We start from the raw sequence: 26,129 nt of genomic DNA on the forward strand, positions 1-26,129 counted from the left end.
ATACATTTTGGACTAAATTTATAACTGACTTTGAGTTTACTATATATTTTTTATAGCTGAAAGTAAAAATCGTTTTTCTTCAAAATTTTCGGTCTTTTTTTTGTTTATAGCGCGAAAAATAAAAAGCGCACAGGTGTTCAAATACCACCAAAAGAAAGCTCTGTTTATGTGAAAAAAAGGACATAAATTTTGTTTGGGTACAGCATTACATCACCCCGCAATTATCAGTTGAATTAGTGCAGCGCCAAGTAGCAGAGAGAGGCCTGGTCATTAAGGGGGGTAAATCCTCTGGAGAGCAAGTGGTTAAATACAGCACTAATTAGGCACCAATTAGTTCAATCAGTTAGCAATGTTCTTCTTTGTTATTGGCTGGCTATCAATTCCTCCATTGTGTGTACTTCTTTAATCTTGGCAAACCATAAGCAAATTGGTAGTGTTGTAGATTGCTTTCAGTATAGTGGAATACATGATTTAACCTAATTAACCACATGCCCTCCAGAATGGCCTGACCAGTCCATTTTTTTTTTTTTGCGATACAGCGCTGCATTAATTTAACTGACAACTGCGCGGTCATGCAACACTATACATAAATGAAATATATGTAATTTGTTTTCTCATAAATAGAGCTTTCTCTTGGTAGTATTTGATCACCTCTGTTGGGTTTTTATTTTGCAGTATAAATAAAAAAATACTGACAATTTTGAAAAAAAATATTTTTGACATTTTGTTATAAAACATTAAAAAAAAAAAACCTTCATTCATTTAGGCCACAATGTTTTTTGCTACATGTCTTTGCTAAAACAAATCTCAATAAGTGTATATTAATTGGTTTACGTGAAAGTTATAGCGTCCACAAATGGCAGTATATATACTGGAATTTTTATTTGTGGCAGGCATTCTGACACTGGGTGGGAACTGACTAACTGCCACTGGCATCTCCAGTGACACTAATACAGTGATCAGTGCTAATGAAAGCACTGACATTGTACTAATGACACTGGGCAGGAAAGAGGTTAACATCTGGGATGATCAAAGGGTTAACTGTGTGTCAGGGAGTGTATATATTGTGTACTGTGTTGTGTTTAACTAAGGAGACCTACTGCTTTCTAGCTCTCTGCTGTGCAGAGAAATAGAAAGCAGCATGTCAATGCTGACAGGAGAGAGACCTGTGTTTGTTTACACACAGATCTCTCCCCTCTCAGCCTCGCTGAAGATCACCGAGTCCCGGCTGGGATTTGCTGGCCAGGACCCGGTGATTGACATCCTCAGCAGCCAATAGCAGCGTGGGCAGGGTAGCGCGCGGGCACATGCCCCTCCTTCTGTCCTGGAAATGCAAATGCACGTATATTTACGTGATGTTGCACAGTGCAGCCACTCTGTAGCAGTAGATCTGCTATGGGGCTGCGGGAAGGCGGTTAAGTAAATGTATAAGCAAGAGAGTGAAGGTGGAAGGCTGCCGGGTCATCGGGTATCTGTATACCTATCCGTTTATGAATGGTCTGTTTCACCTGACTCTAGAAGTTTTGAATATTTGGGCAAGACCAGAATATATGAAGCAAAGAGCCCTCTTCCCTTTGACATCTCCAGTTCAGTTATAGGGAAAAAGCACTCACACTGTTGCCTTTTCTTGTGCTACACAGTGGGAGAGAAGTTTTATACTAGGAAATTTGTGATTTAACTTCAATTGTTTAATGTTATCCCTTTTGCTTTAACAGATCGACTCTTAATTTTTATCACTCTTCCAAATTTTTATTTAGAGCTTTTAAACTTTGTTTTAATCTGTCAGTAAGAGTGATTTACACAGCTTATCTTGGTGTATTTGCAGTCCTCTTTTTATTTGTCCAGCACCTGCCAGCGGCATCTGTTCAGCTCCTGCAGCCTTAAAGAGTAACTCCACTTTTGTTGAGAAAAAAACATTCCCCTCTTGATGATCAAAGTACATTGCAAGGATTTTAACAAACGTTGCAGAATCCTACCTTTTGTTGTTCTGAAGAAAGAGCTGTGTCCAAGTGCAGAGTGAATCTGTATGAGAGTGGTTTCACAATTATCAATGCGCTGCTGCACCTGCAGGTCTCTAATGCGGAAAATTGCAGAATCTGAATCCCTTTGGACGTAATTTCCTATTGGGAATTTTTGTTGCAGGGGATGTCTGAAATCTGATTTGTAGTTTCGTGCAGCATTCTGGTAAATCAGTGAGCCAGTCACAAATGCAGGAAATTACATTTGTAGGAGGCATTCTAAAAAATATATATGTGTGTGTGTGTGTGTGTGTGTGTGTGTGTGTGTGTTTTTATTATTAATGTTTTTTTTGCTATTTTTCCCAAAAAAAGTGGAGTAACTTTTTAGTCCTCATGCACTAGACGTTTTGATAACGCTGTTAACGTTAGCTGTGTTAAGTCACGTTAAAAACATGAGTTTTTAGACCAGTATATATGGAGCAAAGAGCCCTCTTCCCTTTTACAAAGAGCCCTCTTCCCTTTTACATCTCTAGTTCAGTTATAGGGAAAAAGCCCTGACACTGTTGCCTTTTCTTGTGCTACACAGTGGGAGAGCAGTTTTATACTAGGAAATTTGTGATTTAACTTCAATTGTATAATGTTGACTTGTGTACTATCTGTTGCCTCTCCGGTTATCTCCTTAAATGGATAGTTCACCTTTACTAAAAAGCTGCCTATGCAGATTAGGGAAGTCTGTAAAAACCAACAGTGTAACTCTTACTAAAGTTGACTAATGCTCTTGCTATAGGTGTAGGATATTTCCATACCTCCTGAAGCCTGACTGAAAAACTCCACAGGCATTGCAAGCTGTGAGCTACTGCATCAGGGGGAGAGAGAGCATGTTGAGGGGCTTTGATTCAGAGAAAGAGCTCACGCCTGCGATGGTGGAGGTGAGCAGTAGTGTGTACTCTCCAGAGCTCCAGGAAATGAATACCCAAAGGGAAGCCAAGGGGATCAGGACAGAGGTGACCAAAAGATGATGCTTCAGGGGTGCAGCCCTCCTCAGATGGGGAAATCAACCACTAGAAAAAGAGTAAACAGGTGGCGCACACACCTAGTGCATTATCCAAGGTTTATTCAATGGTATAAAAGACAAAAACATACTCACAGACAAAGCATGTATAAAAAGCTTTTGCATAATGGAGATGGCCACAATGGCGGGCAAGGTGTTCCAACTGTCAGTGCGGTCAGGAATCCCTTTCCTTGGAGCTGCTGACCAGCCTGTATGAAGGTCCAGCTATAAATAACCATGGCTGAATGCCTCCTCTGCTCCTTAGAGGGGGTTATTTAAAGTGCCATATTAAGTTACTCATATGAATATATATATATATATATATACATAAATAGATGCATACATAAATAGATGCATCATTTGCAAAAATAAAAATAATAGTAATAATAAAAGTGAAGATCACAGAACAAAATGGATTATATATCTGTAGCTGAATCTGTAGTATACATATATTCATATAAGTAACTTTAATATAGCACATTAAATAACCCCCTCTAACGAGCAGAGGGGGTGGAGCTTTGCTCCCAATGCATTCAGCCATGGTATTTATAGCTTGACCTTCATACAGGGTGGTCAGCAGCTCTGAGGAAAGGGACTCGTCCCCAAAACGCATCAGCCTTCTGACCGTAATGACAGTTGGAACACCTTGCCCGCCATTGTGGCCATCTCCATTATGCAAAAGATTTTTATACATGCTTTGTCTATGAGTATGTTTTTGTACTTTTATACCTTTGAATAAACCTTGGATAATGCACTAGGTGTGTGCGCCACCTGTTTACTCTTTTTTTTAGGTGAGCAGTGGTGACTTGGCCTCACTGTTCAACTTTAGTCAGAGACACTCAGTTTGTTATTATCCATAGACACCCCTTATCTGCATAGGCAAGTTTCTGGTAAAGGTGAATTAGCACTATAAGAAGCAGAGAAGGATTACTCCTATATTTTTAATGGCTAATCAAGGTTTAGAGAGTTTCAAGATGACTTGGAATGTACGGAGCCTATACTTGAAGTATAAAAGAGCCCTGATGTTCCAGTATGTTAAACTTCATGCCCCTCATTTTCTAAAGCTTCACAAAACACATCTGAAGGGCAATAGAATCCTTACACTTAAAAGGCAACGGATGCAGAAATCATTCCATGCAGTGTATTCTTTCTAGTTTCTATTCTTGTTATCAAATCTTTACCTTGTTCTATGGGAGGGGTTCATAATGATCCTAATGGGAAAAATATAACCTTAGTCCTTACTTTATGGAACTACAGCTATGTTGTTAACATATACCTAACTTCTCCTTGTTGTCCTTACCATACAGTGTTAGGTAAACATACTCCCTATTGCCCTGCTAAAACCCTATGGGTGACTGGAATGCTATTTTATTTGTTATTTAAAAATTCAACAAGATTACAAATAATAGGAAACAGGTACATAGTAACAGCAATGGAAGGAATTTTCTATGACATGTTATTACATAGACACAGTCTGGTCTTGAGAACGCCCGATGGGAGGGGCGAAACGCGTTGACGCATTTCCGGTTGTTACTCCTTACGTCTGACGTCACTTCCGGTGAGTGGAGCGCACGCTGAGCGGTGCGTTCCAGCGGCCATCTTTTGGGATCTGTAGATGTGTGGTCTCTGTGGAGCTTCTGCTGTAACCTGGAGCTGTGATGTGAGATTCCGTGGGAGGTTGCCTTACATCTACTGTTCATCTGGAAAGAAGCTGGTCCTAATAAATATGCCTTTTTAAAGTGATTCTAATGTGAGTGGCCTTAATCCTTGATTTCACTTATGAATGGTGTTTTGCAATATTACACTATCTGAGATTTTTTCTCCCTGGTCGGATGGTGGAGCCTATGCTGGAGGTGAGGATTCCTACAGAGTGGATACGAAAGAGGGTTTAGGAGCCCATAAATTCCTTAAAGGCATTTCATTCACCTATATCTGGTGAGTGCATTTGATGTTGGTTTTCACGGGTGGAAGGTGGAAGTTTCTTTATAATAGAAGAAGAATTTGAAAATTTCTTTTTGCACATATAACATTTTTGAGATTTTTTGAACTTTGGTTTATTATTTTTGATGGACTTCACTATTTTTTCAATTAATTATTAATTTTTTATATATGTTTGCACTTTGTATGTTGATTTGATGTAGAGGTCTATGTTTGCGCTGTTTATCTTTATTTTTCACAGTCTAGATACTCTTTGGTCTGCCATGTGCTGACAACAAAATCTGTAGTAATAAGGTTAAAAAGGTGATATATCGGCCTGGAAATTAGCAACTAACCTGCCTGAGGCATGCCCTACCCGCAGAATGTATTCCTGTTTTTCCACTACGTATAAAACTACACCTCACATAGATTTAGCTTTTGTTAACGCTTTTCTCCTGGTTGACTTGTAGGAGGCTACATACCTTCCAAGTGACCTTTAGGATGACTGCCCCCTGGTTTTGTATTTATGAACTACTCTGCAGTAGTCTGCTTTGGAGGCTAAATGCTGAATGGTGCTCCCATCCCTTAGCTTAACGCATTCCTACCAGTACAGTAGATAACTGGTGTATTAATGAGGAATCTACCTGGGATTCTGTCAGTCTGGAGTCAGGCTCGGAGGCCAGTAGCACCCACCGACAAGTGGGACAGGTATACAAGCAGGTCACCCTGGTGGATAACGTGGGTTCACTTGAGGTGCGGGGTCTAACTGCTAACGTGTATACTCCAGAGCTCCTGATGGTGGAGATGGGTTTAGTTGCGTGTTAGTAGCAGGTCGTGGTCCTCCCGATTCCCCACCAGGAGGTGAGCCAGGGTCCAGTAGCAGATAAGCAGGTAGGGATCAAACAAAAGTGTTGTCAGTAAACAAGCCAAAGGTCAGTAACGAATGGTTGCAGGTTGGGATTAAGCAGAACGTAGACGAGGAACAAGCCAAAGGTTGGTATCGAACAGGAGCGAAGATACAGACAGCAGCAGGAGAGACCAGAGCGAGATACCTGTTGGAGAGAGTACAATAATCTGGCAAACAGCAAATGCAGAGACATGGCTTAAATCAGGAAGTTCATAGGAGAAGTGCAGAGTTTAAGGTTCAAAACAAACAAGGTTCAAGGCAGGATCATTCAAGGAATTGTCCAGGGCCCCATCCAGCATTCCAGGTAGCTGAGCAAGAAGAGTCATTGCCAGACACAGCACAAGTCCCAGGTTCAAGACAGATGCCTTTAAGGTCCATGTCAGGGAACTAACATGCCTGACCAAGACTCATTTACTCAAAGTTTGCAGATTGATAAGTTTAGACAAGCCAAGCATTGTGTCCCCTCTCTCCCCCCCATTGTGTCCCCTCCTTGATATTCTTATGTTATCTAGGCAAATGTTGTACCGCATGTGTCTGAGACAACTAGGACTGACTTATATAAACATATACAAGGATAGAAGGTTTTTTTGAACAGAAGGTTACTAGCTGTATTGTCCCAAAATGATAGACCCCCTAACTATTGTTTCTAAACTCGGCACTTCTGAGGGTCCTATATTTACATCCTAAGAAGACATCCTTCTTGAATTCACTAAATGTTTTAACGATTTGTATACCTTTTCCCTGGACCCAACTTTTGATGTCTCTGATCTTACTACCCTCTTAAAACCTATAGCATTGGGATGGCTGTCTGATGTTCAACAACCAAATCCTTTGTCAACCAACTCCTACAGCTGTTACCTCTTTCATCTGGGGCATCCAAGCACGCCATGTTACAAATGTACTAGTCTAGTTAGTCTGACCCTACAGGGTGTACTGGCCAACTAGTGCCATGCCCGGTGGTAGCTCCAGTAGGACATCAGCAACTCCTCCACTATGCTCTTTAGAGGCTCTCCAGTCACTTTCACATCATGGTTTGAAGACCCCATACCTTCTCACACCCTCTGTGAAAAACACTATTAAGGTCTGGAGAGTGGACCTCCACTTGGAATTGATGACTTTAGGCTTTATTTCTCCACATGCCCCTTTAATTAAATATTCCGTCCCTAGCATTCTTTTTCACAATTCCTGATCCGCAATGCTGGGCTAAATTTAAAATTGAAACTAGTTTTAAAAGTCAATTTTTATCCCAACAGCTTGACCTGATCAGCTTTTATCAGGGATAAACTGAGCCAGTTTAATATGGGAACGCAAGATCACCAGCCAGCCACTTGTAAAAGTGACGATCTTTATTGAATTTACACAGCAGACAAGCAAGCTTCCTTCAGCAAAAATAAAGTAAACCGCTCATACTCCTGGTATAACCAAATCAAAAACTTGGCAAACTTGTCCCCTAACAGGGTGACATCCCTCTCTGCTACTCATGGATTTCTGTTCCTCTTTAGGCCTCTCTTGCAGATGGCTTAACCCCTAAGTCCCTGTAATTAGGGTTTGGAGGTTCTTCCGAGCCAAAAATCTCTCTGCCTAAATTCCAGATCCAAAAAGAGGACTTAACAATTCTGAGAATACTGTAATCAGTCCTCTACAAGCCGACTACCACTGTTCTGTCCTCACTACACATTTCCCTGTGTATAACCTGACATACAACTAAACCCCCTGATTCAGCAATAAGTCAAACTGAATGTAATCTTGAAACTTTATTAACAAAACAGGATGGGTGAAACTAAGTATTAAGAAAAATAGATGAGAAATATATACAATTAATGTAAGAACATACAGAAAACACAATGAATATTTAGGCTACAGATGTGTTTCTTGCCAGAGATGCTCCCGTTAGGGGATGCAAAAGGATGCAAGTTCCAGTTCAGCATGTGCTCTGATAGCTGGCTCCTTGTCTCCCAAGTCTCTAAGATGGAGTGTGAATGTCCTAGAAGCATCTCTTCCCTCTCTCTCAAAATTTTGGGTATTTTTATTAATTCTTATCTAAACAGTCTCTAGTTTCTGTAAAACAGTAAATGTATTATCAGCTCCAGCTAGTGAATGAATTTAATATTGCATGCTGAATTTTCTCTGCCGGAGGCAGAACAACCCCAATCCCCTACCCTGCATGGGTGAGAACCCCTGAGTACTCAAACTGTGTACAAGTTACCCCCCTTAAAGGGACCACAACCCAGACAGTGGAGATATATACCTGCCATCCAGGACACATCCCCAGCATCCTGGATGTCCCAGCACAGGAGATCCTTACTTCTGTGAATGCAGTCACTCAGACCAGTTTGGCTTCCACTCCTAAATTTAGTTTAGTGGGCCTAGTTGAGAATATGCTCCTTACTACAGCTGAAAGAATGTTTATAGGTCTTATGCAAATTTATTCCAGGAAAGATATTACAGTGAACTGCAAAAAGTCAACTCCACCATCTCTTCAGTTCGAAACAACTAATCAACTGAAAAATGTCACTGTATCAGGATACTTACCACCACGGGATGCCCAAAAAAATTATACAGAGTTTAGCCTAGATGGCTTGAGAACAACTTGAGTGCATCAGTACTAACCCTTTAATGGAGGCTTTTTGGCGGGGATACCTGTTTTTGCCCCTTCAACCTCTCTACCCTTGGGAGCAGACCTTGAGTGAGAAACCTTTAGTATTCCTGATGTATCTTCTTCCAACTACATGAGTCAAATGGTATTTGTTATGTTTATGCTGTGTTTGTACTTTTACAAGTGATCCCCTGCATAAGGTAAGCAGCATTTTTTGTATAATTATGCTGAATGGTAACATGCAACAAATATAAAGTAGGTGTTATCCTCATTTGGCTTCAAAAGTGAAATACAATTTAGGGCTGGTTCACACTTCAGTGGAGAGTTACATTTTTCTGCATAAGAAAATGCAGATCTCTGCAAGAGCACACAGAAAACAGTGGTTTTCTATATGCCCCATTCACACTTTCTCACAGCTGTCACCTGCAGAGTGGTGTGAAGAAATGCAACATGTCTGCATTTTTCTGCGCAGTTCAACAGATCTCTGTGTAAACCTGTGTTTTTCTTTCTCTGCTCCATTGCTGTGCATAGAACTAAATGGAATTGCACTTTGAGACATTACATTAAAGTTTAGAAAAAAATGGGGAAACAGAGCCTTGTGCTCCCCACTTTGATGACAGCTGCGATCACTAAAATAACAGGTTTTTCTCTGCTGGTAGTGTGAACCTACCCTTCAACCTAAAGTATAGCTTAAAATGATTTTTGACCTTTCTTACCTGTAATGAAGTATGTCCAGACAGTGTTGCTTTTACCCCTTAACATAGCCTTCCAGTGGTCTTTTAAGTGGGCCTTAATGCCCGTGATGTGGTGCAACTTCTGTGACTATTGTGATTCATTCTGACAGATGGGTTCAAGAGCCCATCTTGCTGGTTTCTGATCAGAGGTCTTGACCGAGAGCTATCAATGACAGCTTAGTCAGTGTGCTGAAAGCGCACAGTGAATGAGCTTTCAGCACACAACCTTATGCTGCTGTGGTGGTGTCTTGGAATTAAAGCTACTGCATTTATGTATTTACACAGTTAAATAGTGTCCCTTTAAATAATGTAGAAGTAGTGGCATGTTTCTTTTAACTGTATTTCTTTTTAAATAACCTCTTTATTTGTTTTTCTTCTGAGGTATCTCAATAATATAATTGGTAGTCCAAATGAGGAAAAGTATCGCGCCATTAGATTCTCCAACAAAGTTTTTCAGGTGAAGCTGGGATTTTGGGCAGAGTCCAGAATTTCACTTTTTAGTTCATGTGTTTATTCCTTTGTTTGTGATTTGTAGGAAAGAATTAACTGTTTAGAAGGATCACTTGAATTTTTGGAGGCAGTTGGATTTGAGAAGAAGATGCTAACTTTGCCTGGACAAGGTCAGAAATGTTGCCTCTTCAAAGGCAATCACATTTTCACTATGCAAAATATTTTGTTTAAATGTTTTTCAAGATATTTTGTTAAGTGTTAAAGTTCCTTTATTTTATCTTGTATGTGTGTACTATCTAACCTATTAGATGTGCAAGACGACTTCTATGTGCTGAGCAGTGAAGCTGTTAAAAGTCTGGATAATTTGCAAAGTTACCGGGATTCTTTGTTAAGTGGAAAGCCTATGCGGGCCACTCTTGAAAGACAGCCTCGAATCTTTGCCCCATCACTTCAAGCTACGCGATTTTTTTTAACTGATGATTTCTACAACCTAACAGTTAATGAGATCAAACAAGAGCACCAACTGAGGTAAGTGCATACTGCCTATAATTTAAAGATCATTAGGTTTATTAGCTCTAAACCAGGGGTAGGCAACCTTTGTAAGGTAGAGATTTACCTGGACAACATGGAAGAGATCAAAGATCACCAGGGTGCCCCACCCTTTTTTAAAAAGAAATGACCTAGCAAGCCCCCAATAAAAAGTAAAGACAGCATAAACAAAACTTTAAAAAATCTTATAAAACTAATGTCACGGTACAAATGTGAACTTAGCCTTGCTTCAAATTTAGCTTTATGGGGAAACTTGACATTCACTGTCATTCACAGTTTGTTTCATGTGGTTTGTTTTGGTCACCCCCAAAAGTCTGATGCCGGAGTTCATCATTAAAGTAGAACATCTGGTACTGCAGACTGATTTTTTAACTTGTTTCAGACCTGGTTATCTGCTCTGATTTCTGGCCAGTGTAAGTAGTATGTAGGGCAGTGTAGAGAGGTCAGTAGTAGGTAAGGCAGTGTACAAAGGCCAATAGGATGAAGAGACATGCACAGAGGTCAGCAGTATGAAGAGCATTGTATAAGGATCTGTAGGGCAGAGTATAGGGGAGATATCACGTACCTGGTGATGGAGGCCAATGGAGAGAGGGCTTCCCTTGCGGCTAAGTTCCAGACTCCCCTGAGAGTGGGACAGCAGGAGTCAGGCCCAAAGTGCCACAAGTCACCTGTAGGAGTGCTGGTTGGTGGTCTACCCAGAAGCACAGCTGATGTACGGAGATAGGTCTGCAGACAGGTGGCGCCTGTGCGAGGTATGCAAGCCCTTCCGGGATTTAGAGATTTACTGGATAGCCGGTTCAAGCCAAGGTCAGGTACCAGGTGGGAATCAGCGCAGGCGTAGTCAGATGGGATAGCCGAGGTCATACCCAGAGGAGTGAGAGAGAGTATCCGTAAGCCAAGCCGAGGTCAGATCAGGGGTTAAGCAGAGTAGACAGGTCCAAGAGCAAGCCGAGTCGGTATCAGGAAATCACAGGTCAAAATAACACAGGAAACAGGAACAAGGCATGGGGAGCTAAAGATCATCCAGCAACATGAGGAAGTGATGAGCCTCCTTATAAAGGCCGTCTGGCACCAAACTGAGGCTGATGTGTGCTTCTGAGGCCATGCAGAGTACTGGCAGAAATGCCGATCTTCCAGAACTTCTGCCGTGGACAGGACCCTGACAGGTGAGCTCGTCAGAGGTTAGCAGGACAGAGGACAGGAGGTCAGGAGAGCACTGGGGGGACAGGAGGGCTTGGTGCAGTGGGGTTAGAAGGGTATAGTACTGGGAGGTCAGCAGGGTATGGTGTAGGCAGGTCAGGAAAGTACAGTACTGAGGGGTCAGGAGGGTATGGTGCCGGGGGTACGGTGAAGGGGCTTTAGGAGGGCACATTACTTGGGGGATCAGGAGGGCAGAGTACAGGGGGGTTAGGAGGGTACGGTACTGGGGGGTCAGGAGGATATGGTACTTGAAGGGGTCAGGAGGGCACGGTACAGGAAGGTCAGGAGGGCACAGTACTGGGGGATCAGGAGGGCATGGTGCAGGGGGGTCAGGAGGGCATAGTGCAGGTTGGTCAGGAGGGCATGGTGCAGGTAGGTCAGGAAGGCACAAAAGATCTTTCCATATACAGAGTTTTTAGCAGGGAAACTGCCACGGCTGAGCTGCATGTTCTGGCCTGAGGAATGACTCAGTACCCTTTTCCGGAGACAAAAGTGACACTATGGGCAGGTGTCCTCTAGAGGAGATGCCACTGTAAGTAGATCCGGCAACTGCAGGACTCCTGGAGAAGGGGCTGTCCGAAGGCCCGGAAGTGACGTGGCCGGTGAGCTGGAGAAGCCGGTGGAAGCTCTGCTGGATGGAACTGTAGCCATGTAGTGGTTGAGCGTGCACCTTACTGCTCTGCAGCCATGGGGGAAAACGCAGGGTGGGAACATGGGGACCTGTTCGTGATCTACCTGGCACATGCTCTAAACTGTACATGTAAAGAAAAGTCTCAAAAGTTCTTTCTGAAAATTCTCTACCAATCCATTTGACACACCTTTTTTAAGATTTCTTAGTTACTAAACCCATGACCCTGCATTCACTATAAACTTTCTTAGTTAGTAAGCCCATGACCCTGCATTCGCTATATCTGGTCTTCCACAGTACACAGAACATGGAAATGCAATAGGAAAATATTTTAGGAAATATAAACTGCTAAATATCTTTTCTCATCAGCAGTATATAGCAGTCTTGTGACTTCTATCAATGTCCAGCCAAGCACTGGTTAATCTTTTAGGAGGAGTTTTCATTCTCCTCTGACTATTCTATAAGGCTGCATGACCCCTGCCTCCATGTCTAGACAGTGCTAATTGGCCCTGTGCCGATTACATGCACCCTCCCTAAAAAAAAAAAAAAAAAAAAACAACTCTTTAGACAATCCACACCAAACAGAGCATGTGCAGACTTGCCACTGCTTATCTGTACTATGGCAGGTGGATTAGTGACAATAAAAGAAGGGGAGGATCAGAGAAGACAAGATCAAACAGCATTTTACACAATGCAGAGATTTAACACTTTAGGTTCCGCAGTGAGTATAACAAGCATGCTTTACTGCATATACAGACTAATTTTTTTTTTTTTTAAACAATTTTTATTGAATTTTATACAGTGAGTACAAGACTATCTTGACATACAATTCTGTAAACCATTTCTCATAAGAATTATGAGCACAAAAGTCAGTACAACAGTTGTAGTGGGGGAAAAAACAGTGTCAGAATAGACACAATGAAACAAGGCATTTCAAAATAAGCGGAACCTCAAAAGTTAAGCAATTCCCTAGGAAAGGAAGCTTGGTTACGAAAGCCTGAACAAGAACATCTCTATTGAAAAAGACAGTTGAGGAAGAGTGTTGTGTGGGCTAGGAATCTTCAGGAGGAGCGTGGGCTCTATTGTTAGGGGAAAAGGTAGCTATGGAGTGGGGCTACAAGAGGAATTGGACAACGTATTCTCTAGTTGAGCTTTGAGATAACAAGCTGAAAATCGGAAAGGTTCCATATGAGAGGCTAATTCAGCCGGAGTAAAGGAATGTCCCATGATGCGCCTCCGTCTTGAGATAAAGCGACATGTGGACTTGAAGTTTTGAGTAATGGTGTCTAGCTTCTCCGGATTAAATGAGACAGTTAATGCCTGTATCACTGTTTTGAGCTGTAGGGGGTTTGGATGTATCCAAGCTTACATGAGGGCTCTGCCAGCCACTAATAAATATGTATCCACTGGGGAAGTGTTAGGATGTGTCAACATCGCAGGGTCTTGATAATTGAAGGAACAGAGCATATGATCTTTGGAGAGAGAGACGTTGTATAATTGATTAATGTACCGAAGAACTCGATCCCAGAAGGTAGAAACTCGGGCACATTCCCATAGACGATGAACCAGGGTAGGTCGAGTGTAGTCACACTAAGGACATATTGGGCGGGGAGCGACAGCTGGATTCGCTGTGAAAGGATAGTAAGCTCTGTGGATGATTTTGAATGATGGCGTTTCACTCCATGTTTTGCAGAGAACAAGTGAAGAAATGTTCCTGTATCCCAAAAGTATTTTATGCGGAGTTTCATCAGTAGACAGTATGGGGGTCAACGGCCTAAATGGAGTAAGGTGGTGTTTTGCAGATTGGTGAGACTTTAGATGAGTGTAGATAGCTGAGATGGAGTAGTGGTCCTGTTGCAGTAGAATTTCTTAAAAGGAGCGTTGGAAAGGATTTTGTTTTGGGGAATAGCACTTCCGGAGGAAGGTCACCAACTGATGGTGGTAAAAGATATGAGATCTCGGTAAGGAATATTTGGCAGCTAGTACTGAAAAGGGCTGAAAGTTCAGCATCATCAAAGATGGAGATAACTTTATTAAGTCCTCTATGAGACCAGTGGGTAAATGCATGTTCACTTACTGGAGGGAACATGGGGTTTCCAAGGATAGGAAGATATCTGTAGTGGTAGGCCAAGATGTCTCCGTATTTCCCTCCAGGCCAATACTGTGTCTCTGATTAGGAGATTAGATCGGCGAGGTCCAGGTAGGGCCTTAAGATTAGAATGCAGAATGGCTGGAAGATGTAGAGGAGACACCAGGGCCTCCTCCAAAGAGTAATTTGAGTAACACGATTTCCCAGCAATCCAATCGATACGCTGGCGAAGAAGGCAGGACAAGTTGTAAAATCTAATATTCATCAGGCCTGCACCCCTCTCGCTGTTTGGGAGACTTAGCTTTTGTAATGCAATACTTGTTTTTTTGTGCTGCCATAGGAAGGCTTGTAGGGCCTCATGAATCTTCTGAACATCGGAATGTTTTAACATAAGAGGGAGTGTTTGTAAAGGATCAAGCAAAAGGAAACCATTTTGTAGAAATGGCATCTCCCAAAGAGTGAGAGGGGAAGAGATGTCCAAGCTTCCAGTTCCTGTACAATCTTGTTATTTATAGGAGGGTAATTAAAGTAGTAGAGCGATGATAATTCTCTGCCTATATGAATGCCCAAATAAATAACTGAGTGTTTAGCTATACTAAAGGGAGAGGAAAGGATCCAGCGCGTTGAGGTAGTAGAATTTATAGGGAGTACTTCACTGTTATCAAAATTAATTCTTAGAGGTAGGGGAGGGGGTAAGGCAGGGAGAAGGAGGGATAAAAGGGGAAGAAAACCTGAGAGCCCTCCTCGCCTACCCAGGGGGATAGGTTTGCAAGACCATTCAGTAGCCACTATAGGATGAAATACAATAGTCCCTGAGAGAACATATAAAAACAAGGAAAACCATTACATAGATCCCAGTGAGGCAAGTCAGCGGTCTTTGGCCCGACCAAATTGCACCCGTTTATGAGGTGGTTTTTGAGGACTTGGCTGGTTCTGGAAGGGCATGGGGTTTCCCATTGGGGAGGGGGAGGAATATTCTGCAGAAGAAGGACTTTGATCCATGGCTGCTTCAGGGACGTTATTGACATAATGCTCTGCTTCTGAGGGCGAGGTGAAAGATAGCATGTCTCCGTCCGCTGGTTGGATGTGGAGGACAGCAGGATATGCCAGAGGGAATTTAACCTGCTTGTGGTAAAGAGTGGCGCAAATCGCAGAAAAGGCCTTACTTTGGCATATAACCTCTATCGAGTAGTCCGCGAACAAAAGCAGTTATTATTATTATTATACAGTATTTATAAAGCGCCAACAGTTCGCTCAGCGCTGTACATTACAAAGGGGAACAGAACATGCGACAGTACAGTAACAATACAATGCAAAACACGAGGGGTTCGAGGGCCCTGCTCTTTTGAGCTTGCAATCTTACAATAATAATAATAACATGGATACTGCAGGCCTAGGTGCTCCAGAATGGATGTAGCACACACGTTTATCAGCATGGAGGGAGTATATGCCTCGGGTAGGTCTATGATGCGCAGATTGTTCCACCATGAGCGGTTTTCAAGATCAGCTACCTTATCTTGAAGATCTCTTTGAACCGTAGTGAGTCTGGCTACTGCGGCAGAAAGAGCCAATGAGTCATCTTCAATAGAGGAAATCCTATCTTCCATCTGAGTAATGCGATGGGCCTGGACATGGAAATCTTTGTGAAGTTGTTCTAGCCCTTTAAGACTGCTGCCATGAGAGTAATTGTGAGGAGCGCCATCACTGTGTGGGCAATGCCCGCTGGTTAGGCAGGGTCCGGAGGCTGGGAAGTTGAGGGCTGCAGAGTGGTGGTGTGATCACCTGTGTCAGCGTTTGTGCTGGAAGCAGCCACCATCTTGGCTGCAGCGGCACCGTGTCCCCCTGTGATAGGCGAGGGACAAAAGAGGAGAGGGCATGGGACCTGTTTTACAGTTGTGGGTTTAGTAACTCTTGTTGCCACTGTATTCAAAACCTTGACCGTGTTCATGTGGACTCCCCTCCATCACACCACACCCCTTTGGGCACAAAGAGACCTATTGTGCCTTGCAAAACTTTACCTCCTCACCCTTTTCTTCTGTCAAATCAACCACAAACTGTCTAAGGGCAGTAGATTTGCAAAAGGCCCTGAATTACAAAAATAAACTCCAGAATCAACTGAAATAAAGCTGCCAGCACAATAATGAATTTATCACTCTTAGCATCTAAAAAACACAAAAAATGTACAGCGCTACTTTTAGTGTGAACTAATTAAGTGAGTCACGCACAAGAACTTACTATAATCAAAAGAAGAAATCCCCAAATTATTCAAATATTCTCCAGATTATGGAATTATGTACAAATGTGGTCAAAATTTCAAAAGTGCCCAAATAAATCTCTTTCATAAAATCCAAAACTATGTGACCGAAACAAATGTTACATGGCCTCCACGAAGTGTCAGCCAAACCACTCAACCTTCTGTAGACCTCTTAATATTATGGGTGGTCCAACCACGCATTGCTGAAGTCCCAGGCAATACCCCTTCTGGAGCTGGGCGGATGGATGTTTTATTCTCTTAAAGCAGCTTATGCATTTTATTGTGTTAGTGTTTTTAAGTGCAGTTGTTTAATTTTAAATAAAAACAGAGACCACTATTTTTTGGTGTTTGTCTATTATATGTACTCTGGGAGTTGCATGAGGATTTCACCTGTTAACCCTTGATGTGCTGATGAGGCATGATTCTTGTATAAGAAGATGGTGTATTGCCTGGGACCTCTGTAATGTGTGGTTAAACCTCCTATACTATTAGGTCTACAGAGGAGGTGAGCGGTTTGGCTGGCACCTGGTGGAAAACTTGGCGCATTGGTTTTGTGCACATAGTACATTTTTGATTTTGTGACACAGATCTATTTGGGCACTTTGGTCATTTAGACAATACCTTTACATAAAGCCACGGTGTGGACAAAGAAATGTGTCAGACTATTTGATGATAAAAATTTCTTGTTTATGATTCACTTATTATTATTATCATTATTACTATTATGATTATTCAGGATTTATATAGAGCCAAAAATTTGCGCAGCTCTTTACGATATAAAGGCAAGATTTACAGCAACAGTACAATTCAATAGAAGATGGTTAGGAGGGCCCTGTTCCTAGGGGGCCCTGTTCCTGGGGGGGCGGGCAAGTGGAACAAAAGGGAAAACCTGTGAGAGATGAGCTGCTGGGAGAAATAAAAGATTCAGTTGATAGAAGATAGGATAGGCTTCCCTGAAGAGATGAGTTTTCAGGGATCGCTTTAAAGTAGACAGAGTAGGAGATTGCCAGACAGATTGGGGTAGGGAATTCCAGAGGATGGGACAGGCTCTGGCAAAGTCCTGGAGATGGCATGGTAGAAGGAGACAAGGGAGCTAGAGAGCGGGAAGACTTGGGAGAAGCAGAAAGGACGGTTTGGGTGATATTTGGAGACAAGATTGGTGATCTATCTTGGGCAGAGTTGCAAATGGCTTTGTGTGATGTTATTTTTCTAAATGGTATTTGTTGGACAATGGGAAGCCAGTGGAGGGATTGGCAGAGAGGGATGGCAGACACGGAGCTGTTGGTAAGGTGGATGAGTCTGGCAGCAGCATTCATGATAGACTGATAGCCTGCAAAGAGGTAGACTTAGGAGGAGGGAGTTACAATATTCGAGGCAAGAGATAACAAGGGTGTGAATAAGGTGCTCCATGGTTCAACGGTTAAAAACGGGTTTATTTTGGAGATGTTATGGAGGTGAAGTCTATGAGATTTGGAAAGTGATTGGATTTGGGTCTCATAGGACAGGTCAGAGTCCAGGATAACACCTAGCACCCTGGCATGAGGGGAGGGACTGATAGTTATATTTGGGAGGGACTGATAGTTGATATTGATATTTTTGGAGATGTCAGGGGGGTGGGCACTGGCAGGAATGAATATTTATGAGCTCAGTTTTATAAAGATTGAGTTTGAGAAAGTGGTCTGACAACCATGCTGATATGTCAGTTAATAAAATTAAGGCAGACATTACAGTTACACAACAATTTGGTACAAGAGGAATCAGAGGGCCCTGCTCGTTAGAGCTTACAATGTAAGAGCGATGGTCAAGTGATAGAAAAGGTAATACAGTTAGGTTCATATATATTCGAACACAGGCATAATTTTAGTTTTTTCAGGTATTTACCAAAACATATTCTAGTTATAGTTATATATTGTATGTGGGCCGAAAGTGCACACTCTCAGGTTTAATTTGAGGGTATGTACATCCAAAGTGGAGAAAGGGTTTAGGAATTACAGCTCTTAAGAGTAGCCACCTCCCCTTTTTCAAGGGATCAAAAGTAATTGGACAATTGAATCAAAGGCTGTTTCATGGCCAGGCGTGGGCTACTCCTTTGTTATTTCTTCATCAATTAAGCAGGTAAAAGGTCTGGAGTTGATTCTAATTGTGGTATTTGGATTTGGAATCTATTGCTGTGAACCTACATAATGCGTTAAAAGGAGCTGTCCATACAAGTGAAACAAGCCATGGTAAGGCTTCAGAAACGAAATAAATCCATCAGAGAGATAGTAGCAACATTAGGAGTGGCCAAATCAACAGTTTGGTACATTCTGAGGAAAGAAGAACGCACTGGTGAGCTCAGCAACATAAAATAGCATAGACATCCATGAAAGACAACAGTGGCTTAAAGATCGCAGGATCTTTTCTATGGTAAAGAAAAACCCATTCACAACATCCATACAAGTGAAGGACACTCTCCAGGACGTGGTCATATCATTGTCAAAGTCTACAATCAACAGAAGACTTCACGAGCGCAAATACAGAGGGTTCACCACAAGGTGCAAACCATTCATAAGCATGAAGAATAGAAAAGCCAGATTAGACTTAGTGGAGGCAGTGTGATGGCATGGACATGCATGGCTTCCAGTGGCACGGGGTCATTGGTGTTTATTGATGTGACAGAAGACAGAAGCAGCCTGATGAATTCTGCAGTGTTTAGAGATATACTGTCAGCCCAGATTCAGCCAAATGCAGCAAAGTTGATTGGACGGCGCTTCACAGTACAGATGTACAATGATCCAAAACACACTGCAAAAGCAACCCAGGAGCTTTTAAAGGAAAATAAGTGGAATATTCTGCAATGTCCAAGTCAATCACCTGATCTCAACCCAACTGAGCATGCATTTTACTTGCTGAAGGAAAAACTACAGACAGAAAGACCCACAAACAAAGAACAACTGAAGACAGCAGCAGTTAGAGCCTGGCAAAGCATCAGAAAGGAGGAAACCCAGTCCTTGGTAATGTCCATGGATTCCAGACTTTATGCAGTCATTGTTAGTAAAGGATTTTCAACAAAATATATAAAAAAAAAATATTGTATTTATTATTATATTAATTTGTCCAATTACATTCGAGCCCCTAAAAATGGAGGGGTTGTGTATAAAAATGGTTGCAGTTCCTAAAATGTGTACTTGATATTTATGTTCAACCTTTTGAATTAAAGCTAAAAGTCTACACTTCATATTCATTTGGATTGTTTCATTTAATTTTATTCTGGTGGCATACAGAGCCAAAAGTATGAAAATTGTGCCTGTGTCCAAATATATATGGACCTAACTGTAGCTGTGGGGGATCGTGGAAGAGAAGGTTTTCGGGGATCGTCTAAAGGTGGATAGATTAGGAGGTAGTCGGATAGATTGTTGTAGGGGGTTCCATAGGACAGGAGAAGTCCTGGAGGTGAGCATGGGAGGAGGTGACATGAGAAGTAGAGAGCAGGAGGCCTTGGAATAACCAAAAAGAGCGGTTTGGTTGATATTTTGAAACCAGGTAAGTAATGTAGCTGGGGGAAGAGTTGTGGATAGCTTTGTAAGTTGTTAGTACTTTGAATTTTATTCCTTGAACAAGTGGAAGTGAGTGGAGGGAATAGCAGAGAAGGGTGACAGACACTGAACAGTTAGTAAGGTGGATGAGTCTGGCAGCAGGATTCATGGATTAGCCTATGTAAAGGTAATCCAGTGAGCAGGGAATTGCAGTAGTCAAGGCGAGAGACAACAGGGATTGGAAGGATATTACAACAGATGCAAGTCTGGCAGGCTGGGGAGGAGTTTTCCAATCCCTAACATTTAAAGAAACATGATTAAGGCAGAAGAAAAAAACTCATCAAGATCGTGGAACTCAGAGCTGTCAAGCTGTTCCTCAGCAAAGGATCCCAATTGACACCCAGTTTGAGTGCAGTTAGACAGGGTATCCATGGCAGATCTTTAACAAAGTAGAGAGGCGTGACACACATGGTGCGTAATTAACTGCAAATAATCTCGAATAGCTGGGAGTAAGATACACACACAGATAGGAGATCCAATCTGTGGCCCAACGAAATGGGAAAGAGCTGCGGAGAGATTCGCCCAGGGAACCAGTAACATTAATAGGCATAACAACGGATTTTGGTAAAATTTACAGTGAGGCCCGATATGGATGCAAACGAATTCAATAATGTGCATAAATTCGGCAGTGATTCTAATGGGTTAGTAATGAAAAGCATGACATAATCTGCATACATACATAATTTAAATTGTGATACCAAGAGGGGATACCCCAAGATGTTCGGGTGTGTTCTAATAGCAATCGCCAAGGGTTCCATAATTGGCGCGAATAAAGGTGACAGTGGACATCCCTGCCAGGTGCCCCTGCCCAGCGTAAAAAATTCCGAATTGCATACTGGGAGTGTAATTCTTGTTTGGGGGAAGGCATACAGAGCATGTACCCCAGACAGAAATTCGTCGTGGAAACCCATCTTCTGCAACAGTGAGAACATATAGGGCCAGAGGACACTATCACACACACTATTTATTAATATTATTATAAATAATATTTTAAGGTCGTTGTTCATCACAGAGATGGGTCTATAGTTTTGAGGTAGATGATGATCTTTTAGCGCTTAAGGTAGTATGGACATGTTAGCCAACAGCATCTCCTCAGGGAGCTTTCCGCCCTGAAAAGTATTATTGAACAATGACAGCAAATAGGGAGATAACACAGGGGCAAAATGTTTATAATAACTAGCTGTAAATCCATCTGGGCCGGTGCCGTGGAAGTTCGCAGTGCATTAATCGCACAGGTTTTTTCTCTAGGATACACAGGGCATTAAGAGAGCTTATCTGAGAGGGTGTGAGAGCAGGGAGGGGCAGAGAGTCAAGCCATGAGCCATCTGGAGGGGTGGAGATCGTTTGTGGGGGAGCTAATCTGGTGGAATAAAATTGTTCAAAAATACCCAATACTTCATGAGGTAAAGAGGAGATAGAACCATTCTTAGTACGCAACCTATATATATGTGGGGGCCGTATAGAATGGTTCAGTTTCCGTGCAAACATAGTAGACACTGAGTTACTATGTAATAAAAAAGAGGCCTTAGGCCATCGTAAAGCTTTTTCAGTTCTCTGGGATAGTAAAGTGTTCAGTTCTAGCCTCTATTGCGATATCAGCTTTTTGTTAAGGAGAGAAGGATTGCCAACGTGAGTTCTATCGTGCATTTCTAAATCCTGGGTAAGTTGCTGAATTTGCTTCCACCGCTCCCTGTTTCTAGATGATGCCATGGATACAAGGCGGCCTCGAAGGACCGCCTTATGGGCCACCCACAGAGGAGCCGGGGAAATATCAGGGGTGGCAATCAGCTGAGAGTATTCTTGGATTGAAGTAACTACTTCCTAACGGGAGTTAACATCAGTAAGCATACTGTAGAATCGTTTAATCTCCAGGAGTAGGGGATAGTAGTAGATATGGGGGAGCAATAAATATAATCTAGCCTAGCGTAAGAGTTATGTGGGTGGAAGTAAAATGAATAGTCCCTCGCTCCCACATTATGTGCCCTCCAGGAGTCTATCAATTGGAAAGTATCTAGTTTTTTAGTGAGGGATTTTGGAATGGCCGGGGAGGAAGGTGAAGATGAACTTCTGTCTAGAAGGGGGATAGCTACCAAATTAAAGTCAACTCTCACCAAATAATTGGGGGATAAGAATTTATCCAGAACTGTAAAAAGTGTGAAAAAAAGGATGCTTGCGCCACATTAGGTGCATAAACATTGGCTATCGTGAGTGCACGATCCGAAAGGGTACCTTTAAGAATGATAAATATGCTGTAGGGATCCCGATAAACATGTTGAAGGGGAGCGAGTGGTGGAGAAAAATTGCTATACTTTTAGTAGAGTGTAAGGTGTAAAACCCCTACTTGTAGGATCTGTGGAAATATGTGGGGTGTTTAGCGGCTGCGAAATGGGTTTTCTGTAACAAAATAATCTTTGCCTCTAAGCGTCTATACTGGAGGAAGTCCGCTTTACGCTTGTTTGGGGAAATAAAACCCTGAACATTATGTGAGATACAGTGAACCTCCATGGCAAAAAAAAATAGTATCAGTCAGCATAATTATAACCATCTGAAAATTATCAAAAAGAAATTGACTAATCAGTAGAACATCTAGTTCTGCATCGTGTAAGAACAAATCTATCAGTATCATTTTATGAGACAACCCAGTCCCAAAGTTGAGGCCGGGATGTCCACAAAATTGTGTATGACTACCATCATGTACCAAAGTTATCAGAAAAACAAGAACATACAACAGTAGAAATAGGGCTCTAGGAGCCCTTATAACAAAAAAAAACACAATAGACCATGGATCAGTAGGCTAGATGCCTTTCCTGAAAGGACATAGAAACTTAACATCAAAGGGCCAACCGGGCCCAAGCCCCGCCATTGTAAAACATGGGAAGCAGAGCGGCCACTCCACGTCTAGGCAGTGACATCTCCAGCCATGCTTGGTGACAGGGTGGGGTCACATGTCGAGAAACTACATGAAATCAGCATGCGGACTGTAAATAAAGGGTTCTAAGACCCATGTAAGGAAAATTTTTGCACGTCCCAATGACTGAAGGATTAATCAAAGTTAAAACACTTATGAATATAATAAAGTTGCAGCATGTCTCATCTTATCAATATAATGAGTTATATGCAAATGAGCAAAGACCCTTTCAACCCGGATCTTGTCTGACTCTCCTTCTTTCCCTTTGTGAAGATGAAGTGTTCCAGATAGGAGATGCCCGAGGGGTGGGGGGTCAACGTTGAGGTGAAGGAGCGTCCGCCAGGCCTAATTTAGCCAGAATTTGTCGTCCCTCGAGAGGAGATTTGGCTGTGTATGTGCTACCATTGTGTGGAACTATTAATTTAAAGGGAAAGCACCACTTGTAGCTGATGCGAGCTGAGAAAAGGGCAGATGTGATTTCTTTAATTTTTCTGCGCTTCTCCAATGTAGCTGGTGAGATATCCAGAAAGACTTAAAGAGTTGAACCTTCAAAAGAAATCGTGGTGGTATTACAAGCAGCCCTGAGTATGTCTTCTTTGGTCAAGAAATCTTTCATACACAGAACAATGTCCCGAGGCGGTTTATCGTTAGGGGGTTTCGGGCATAGAGCTCTATGGATACGGACACATGCAAAGGATCTAGGGTCATGGTCCGGAAGGAGAGACTTTAAACAATTTGGATGTAGCTTGTGAAAGATCAGTCACCGTTTCCGGAACTCCCCGAATGCGCAGATTGTTCCTGCGATTGCGATTATCGAGATCCTCCACCTGCACCTGCAATTCCTTTTTTAAGTGGTCATGATCTCTGGAGAGCTTGCCATAAGCCAAGCTGAGCTCATCATGTTTTGTTTCTAAACGGTCAGTTCTGGAGCCCAACGCAGCTATTTCCTGAGAGAGGAGGTTTGTACTCTTGTGGAGTTCTGATTGGAATTTAGTGGCCAACTTGGTGTACATAGTCTCCAAACAAGATTCTAAGTCCCCCTTTGTGAGTTGCTGTGTGTACTCACTGTGTTGTGTAGTTGGATGAGCTGCAGTATCCTGCACGAGGTGGGATGGGGATGCTCGGGCAGAATTATCTTGAGACATGCTGCAAATTTTCTGTGACTTCAGTAAATTTGTTGTAAGGGATTTTTGAGCATTACCCTTACTTTTCTTCTTGGTGGACGGCATGCAGGAAGTCTCCTGGGGGTGATCAACTGAAACTTATATAGCCAAGAATACGAATAACCCCAGGGGACCTATACAGCCCAATGTAGATATAAGGATGCGGCTACATAGGTGCGATTAAATACAGCAGCACAGTCTGTATATTGTAAAAATGAATGTCACCCTGAGGCCCACATGCAGGCCTCAGACTCTGTGGTAGGGCTGACAGGCACATGGGCTGTAATTCTGTAGACCCCCATGGGGTGCTGGCTCCAGAGCCCTCCAGAGGGGGTGCAGAGAACACAGATCCTTCTCCCACCAGTGGCTGTCCGCCACAGCAGGCTTTCAGGCCCCGGCCCTGTCTGGCCACAGTCCCCGGGGTCGTCCGGGTGGGGGGACCGATGGCCGTTAATGGCACTCCCCCACTGCACTCACGTGTCCGGCCGGCGCAGATGGACGCGAGTCCGGCCCTGAACGAGGCTGCACCAGGCCGCGATAGTCCGCCACCCTGGAGAGGAGCCAAAACCACTCAGCTCCCCTCTTCAGAGCACAGACAGGGATGGCTGGGCCTCCGGTGCCTACAACAGGTCCGCTGCCGCCAGGATAGCAACATTTTAGATGGAGAGGCGACGGGGCTCCGGATTATGAGGCCGCTCCGGTCGCCATCTTGGACACGCCCCCTGTCAGTCCCTGTTTTATGATATCAAGGGGGTGTGGACAGAGACCAACTGACCAATAATCCAGTTTAAGAGATGGGTGCTAGGAGGTCACCAAATTTACAGTGGGGCAAAAAAGTATTTAGTCAGCCACCAATTGTGCAAGTTCTCCCACTTAAAAAGATGAGAGAGGCCGGTAATTGGCATCATAGGTAGACCTCAACTATGAGAGACAAAATGAGAAAAAAATCCAGACAATCACATTGGCTGATTTGGAAAGAATTTATTTGCAAATTATGGTGAAAAATAAGTATTTGGTCACCTACAAACAAGCAAGATTTCTGGCTCTCACAGACCTGTACCTTCTTCTTTAAGAGGCTCCTCTGTCCTGCACTCATTACCTGTATCAATGGCACCTGTTTGAACTTGTTATCAGTATAAAAGACACCTGTCCACAACCTCAAACAGTCACACTCCAAACTCCACTATGGTGAAGACCATAGAGCTGTCGAAGGACACCAGAAACAAAATTGTAGACCTGCACCAGGCTGGGAAGACTGAATCGGCAATAGGCAAGCAGCTTGGTGTGAACAAATCAACTGTGGGAGCAATAATTAGAAAATGGAAGACATACAAGACCACTGATAATCTCCCTCGATCTGGGGCTCCACGCAAGATCTCATCCCGTGGGATCAAATTGATCACAAGAACGGTGAGCAAAAATCCCAGGACCACACGGGGGGACCTAGTGAATGACCTGCAGAGAGCTGGGACCAACGTAACAAAGGCTACCATCAGTAACACACTACGACGCCAGGGACTCAGATCCTGCAGTGCCAGACATGTCCCCCTGCTTAAGCCAGTACATGTCCGGCCCCTCTGAAGTTTGCTAGAGAGCATTTGGATGATCCAGAAGAGGACTGGGAGAATGTCATATGGTCAGATGAAACCAAAATAGAACTGTTTGGTAGAAACACAACTTGTCGTGTTTGGAGGAGAGAGAATGCTGAGTTACATCCAAAGAACACCATACCTACTGTGAAGCATGGGGGTGGCAACATCATGCTTTGGGGCTTTTTCTCCGCAAAGGGACCAGGACAACTGATCCATGTACAGGACAAAATGAATGGGGCCATGTATCGTGAGATTTTGAGTGCAAACCTCCTTCCATCAGCAAGGGCATTGAAGATGAAACGTGGCTGGGTCTTCCAACATGACAATGATCCCAAACATACCGCCCCGGCAACGAAGGAGTGGCTTCGTAAGAAGCATTTCAAGGTCCTGGAGTGGCCTAGCCAGTCTCCAGATCTCAACCCCATAGAAAACCTTTGGAGGGAGTTGAAAGTCTGTGTTGCCCAGCGACAGCCCCAAAACATCACTGCTCTAGAGGAGATCTGCATGGAGGAATGGGCCAACATTCCAGCAACAGTGTGTGCCAACCTTGTGAAGACT

General features: G+C 43.0%; 1 protein-coding gene across 6 annotated transcripts in view; it reads left to right on the top strand.

Annotated features, from left to right (window-relative positions):
- Positions 1-26,129, top strand: part of UBXN6 (UBX domain protein 6) — a 335,037-nt gene that overhangs the window by 165,489 nt on the left and 143,419 nt on the right. For all 6 annotated transcript variants that reach the window (XM_089686670.1, XM_089686671.1, XM_089686672.1 and 3 more), the window contains 3 exons: positions 9,545-9,620; positions 9,699-9,783; positions 9,922-10,141. In XM_089686670.1, the coding sequence (XP_089542796.1) occupies positions 9,545-9,620; positions 9,699-9,783; positions 9,922-10,141 (381 nt within the window). The remainder of the gene's footprint in view (positions 1-9,544; positions 9,621-9,698; positions 9,784-9,921; positions 10,142-26,129) is intronic.

The sequence above is a fragment of the Staurois parvus genome, unplaced genomic scaffold (genome assembly GCF_062004578.1).
Source record: "Staurois parvus isolate SC_StPar_1 unplaced genomic scaffold, SC_StPar_1.0 ptg000405l, whole genome shotgun sequence".
Classification (NCBI taxonomy): domain Eukaryota; kingdom Metazoa; phylum Chordata; class Amphibia; order Anura; family Ranidae; genus Staurois; species Staurois parvus.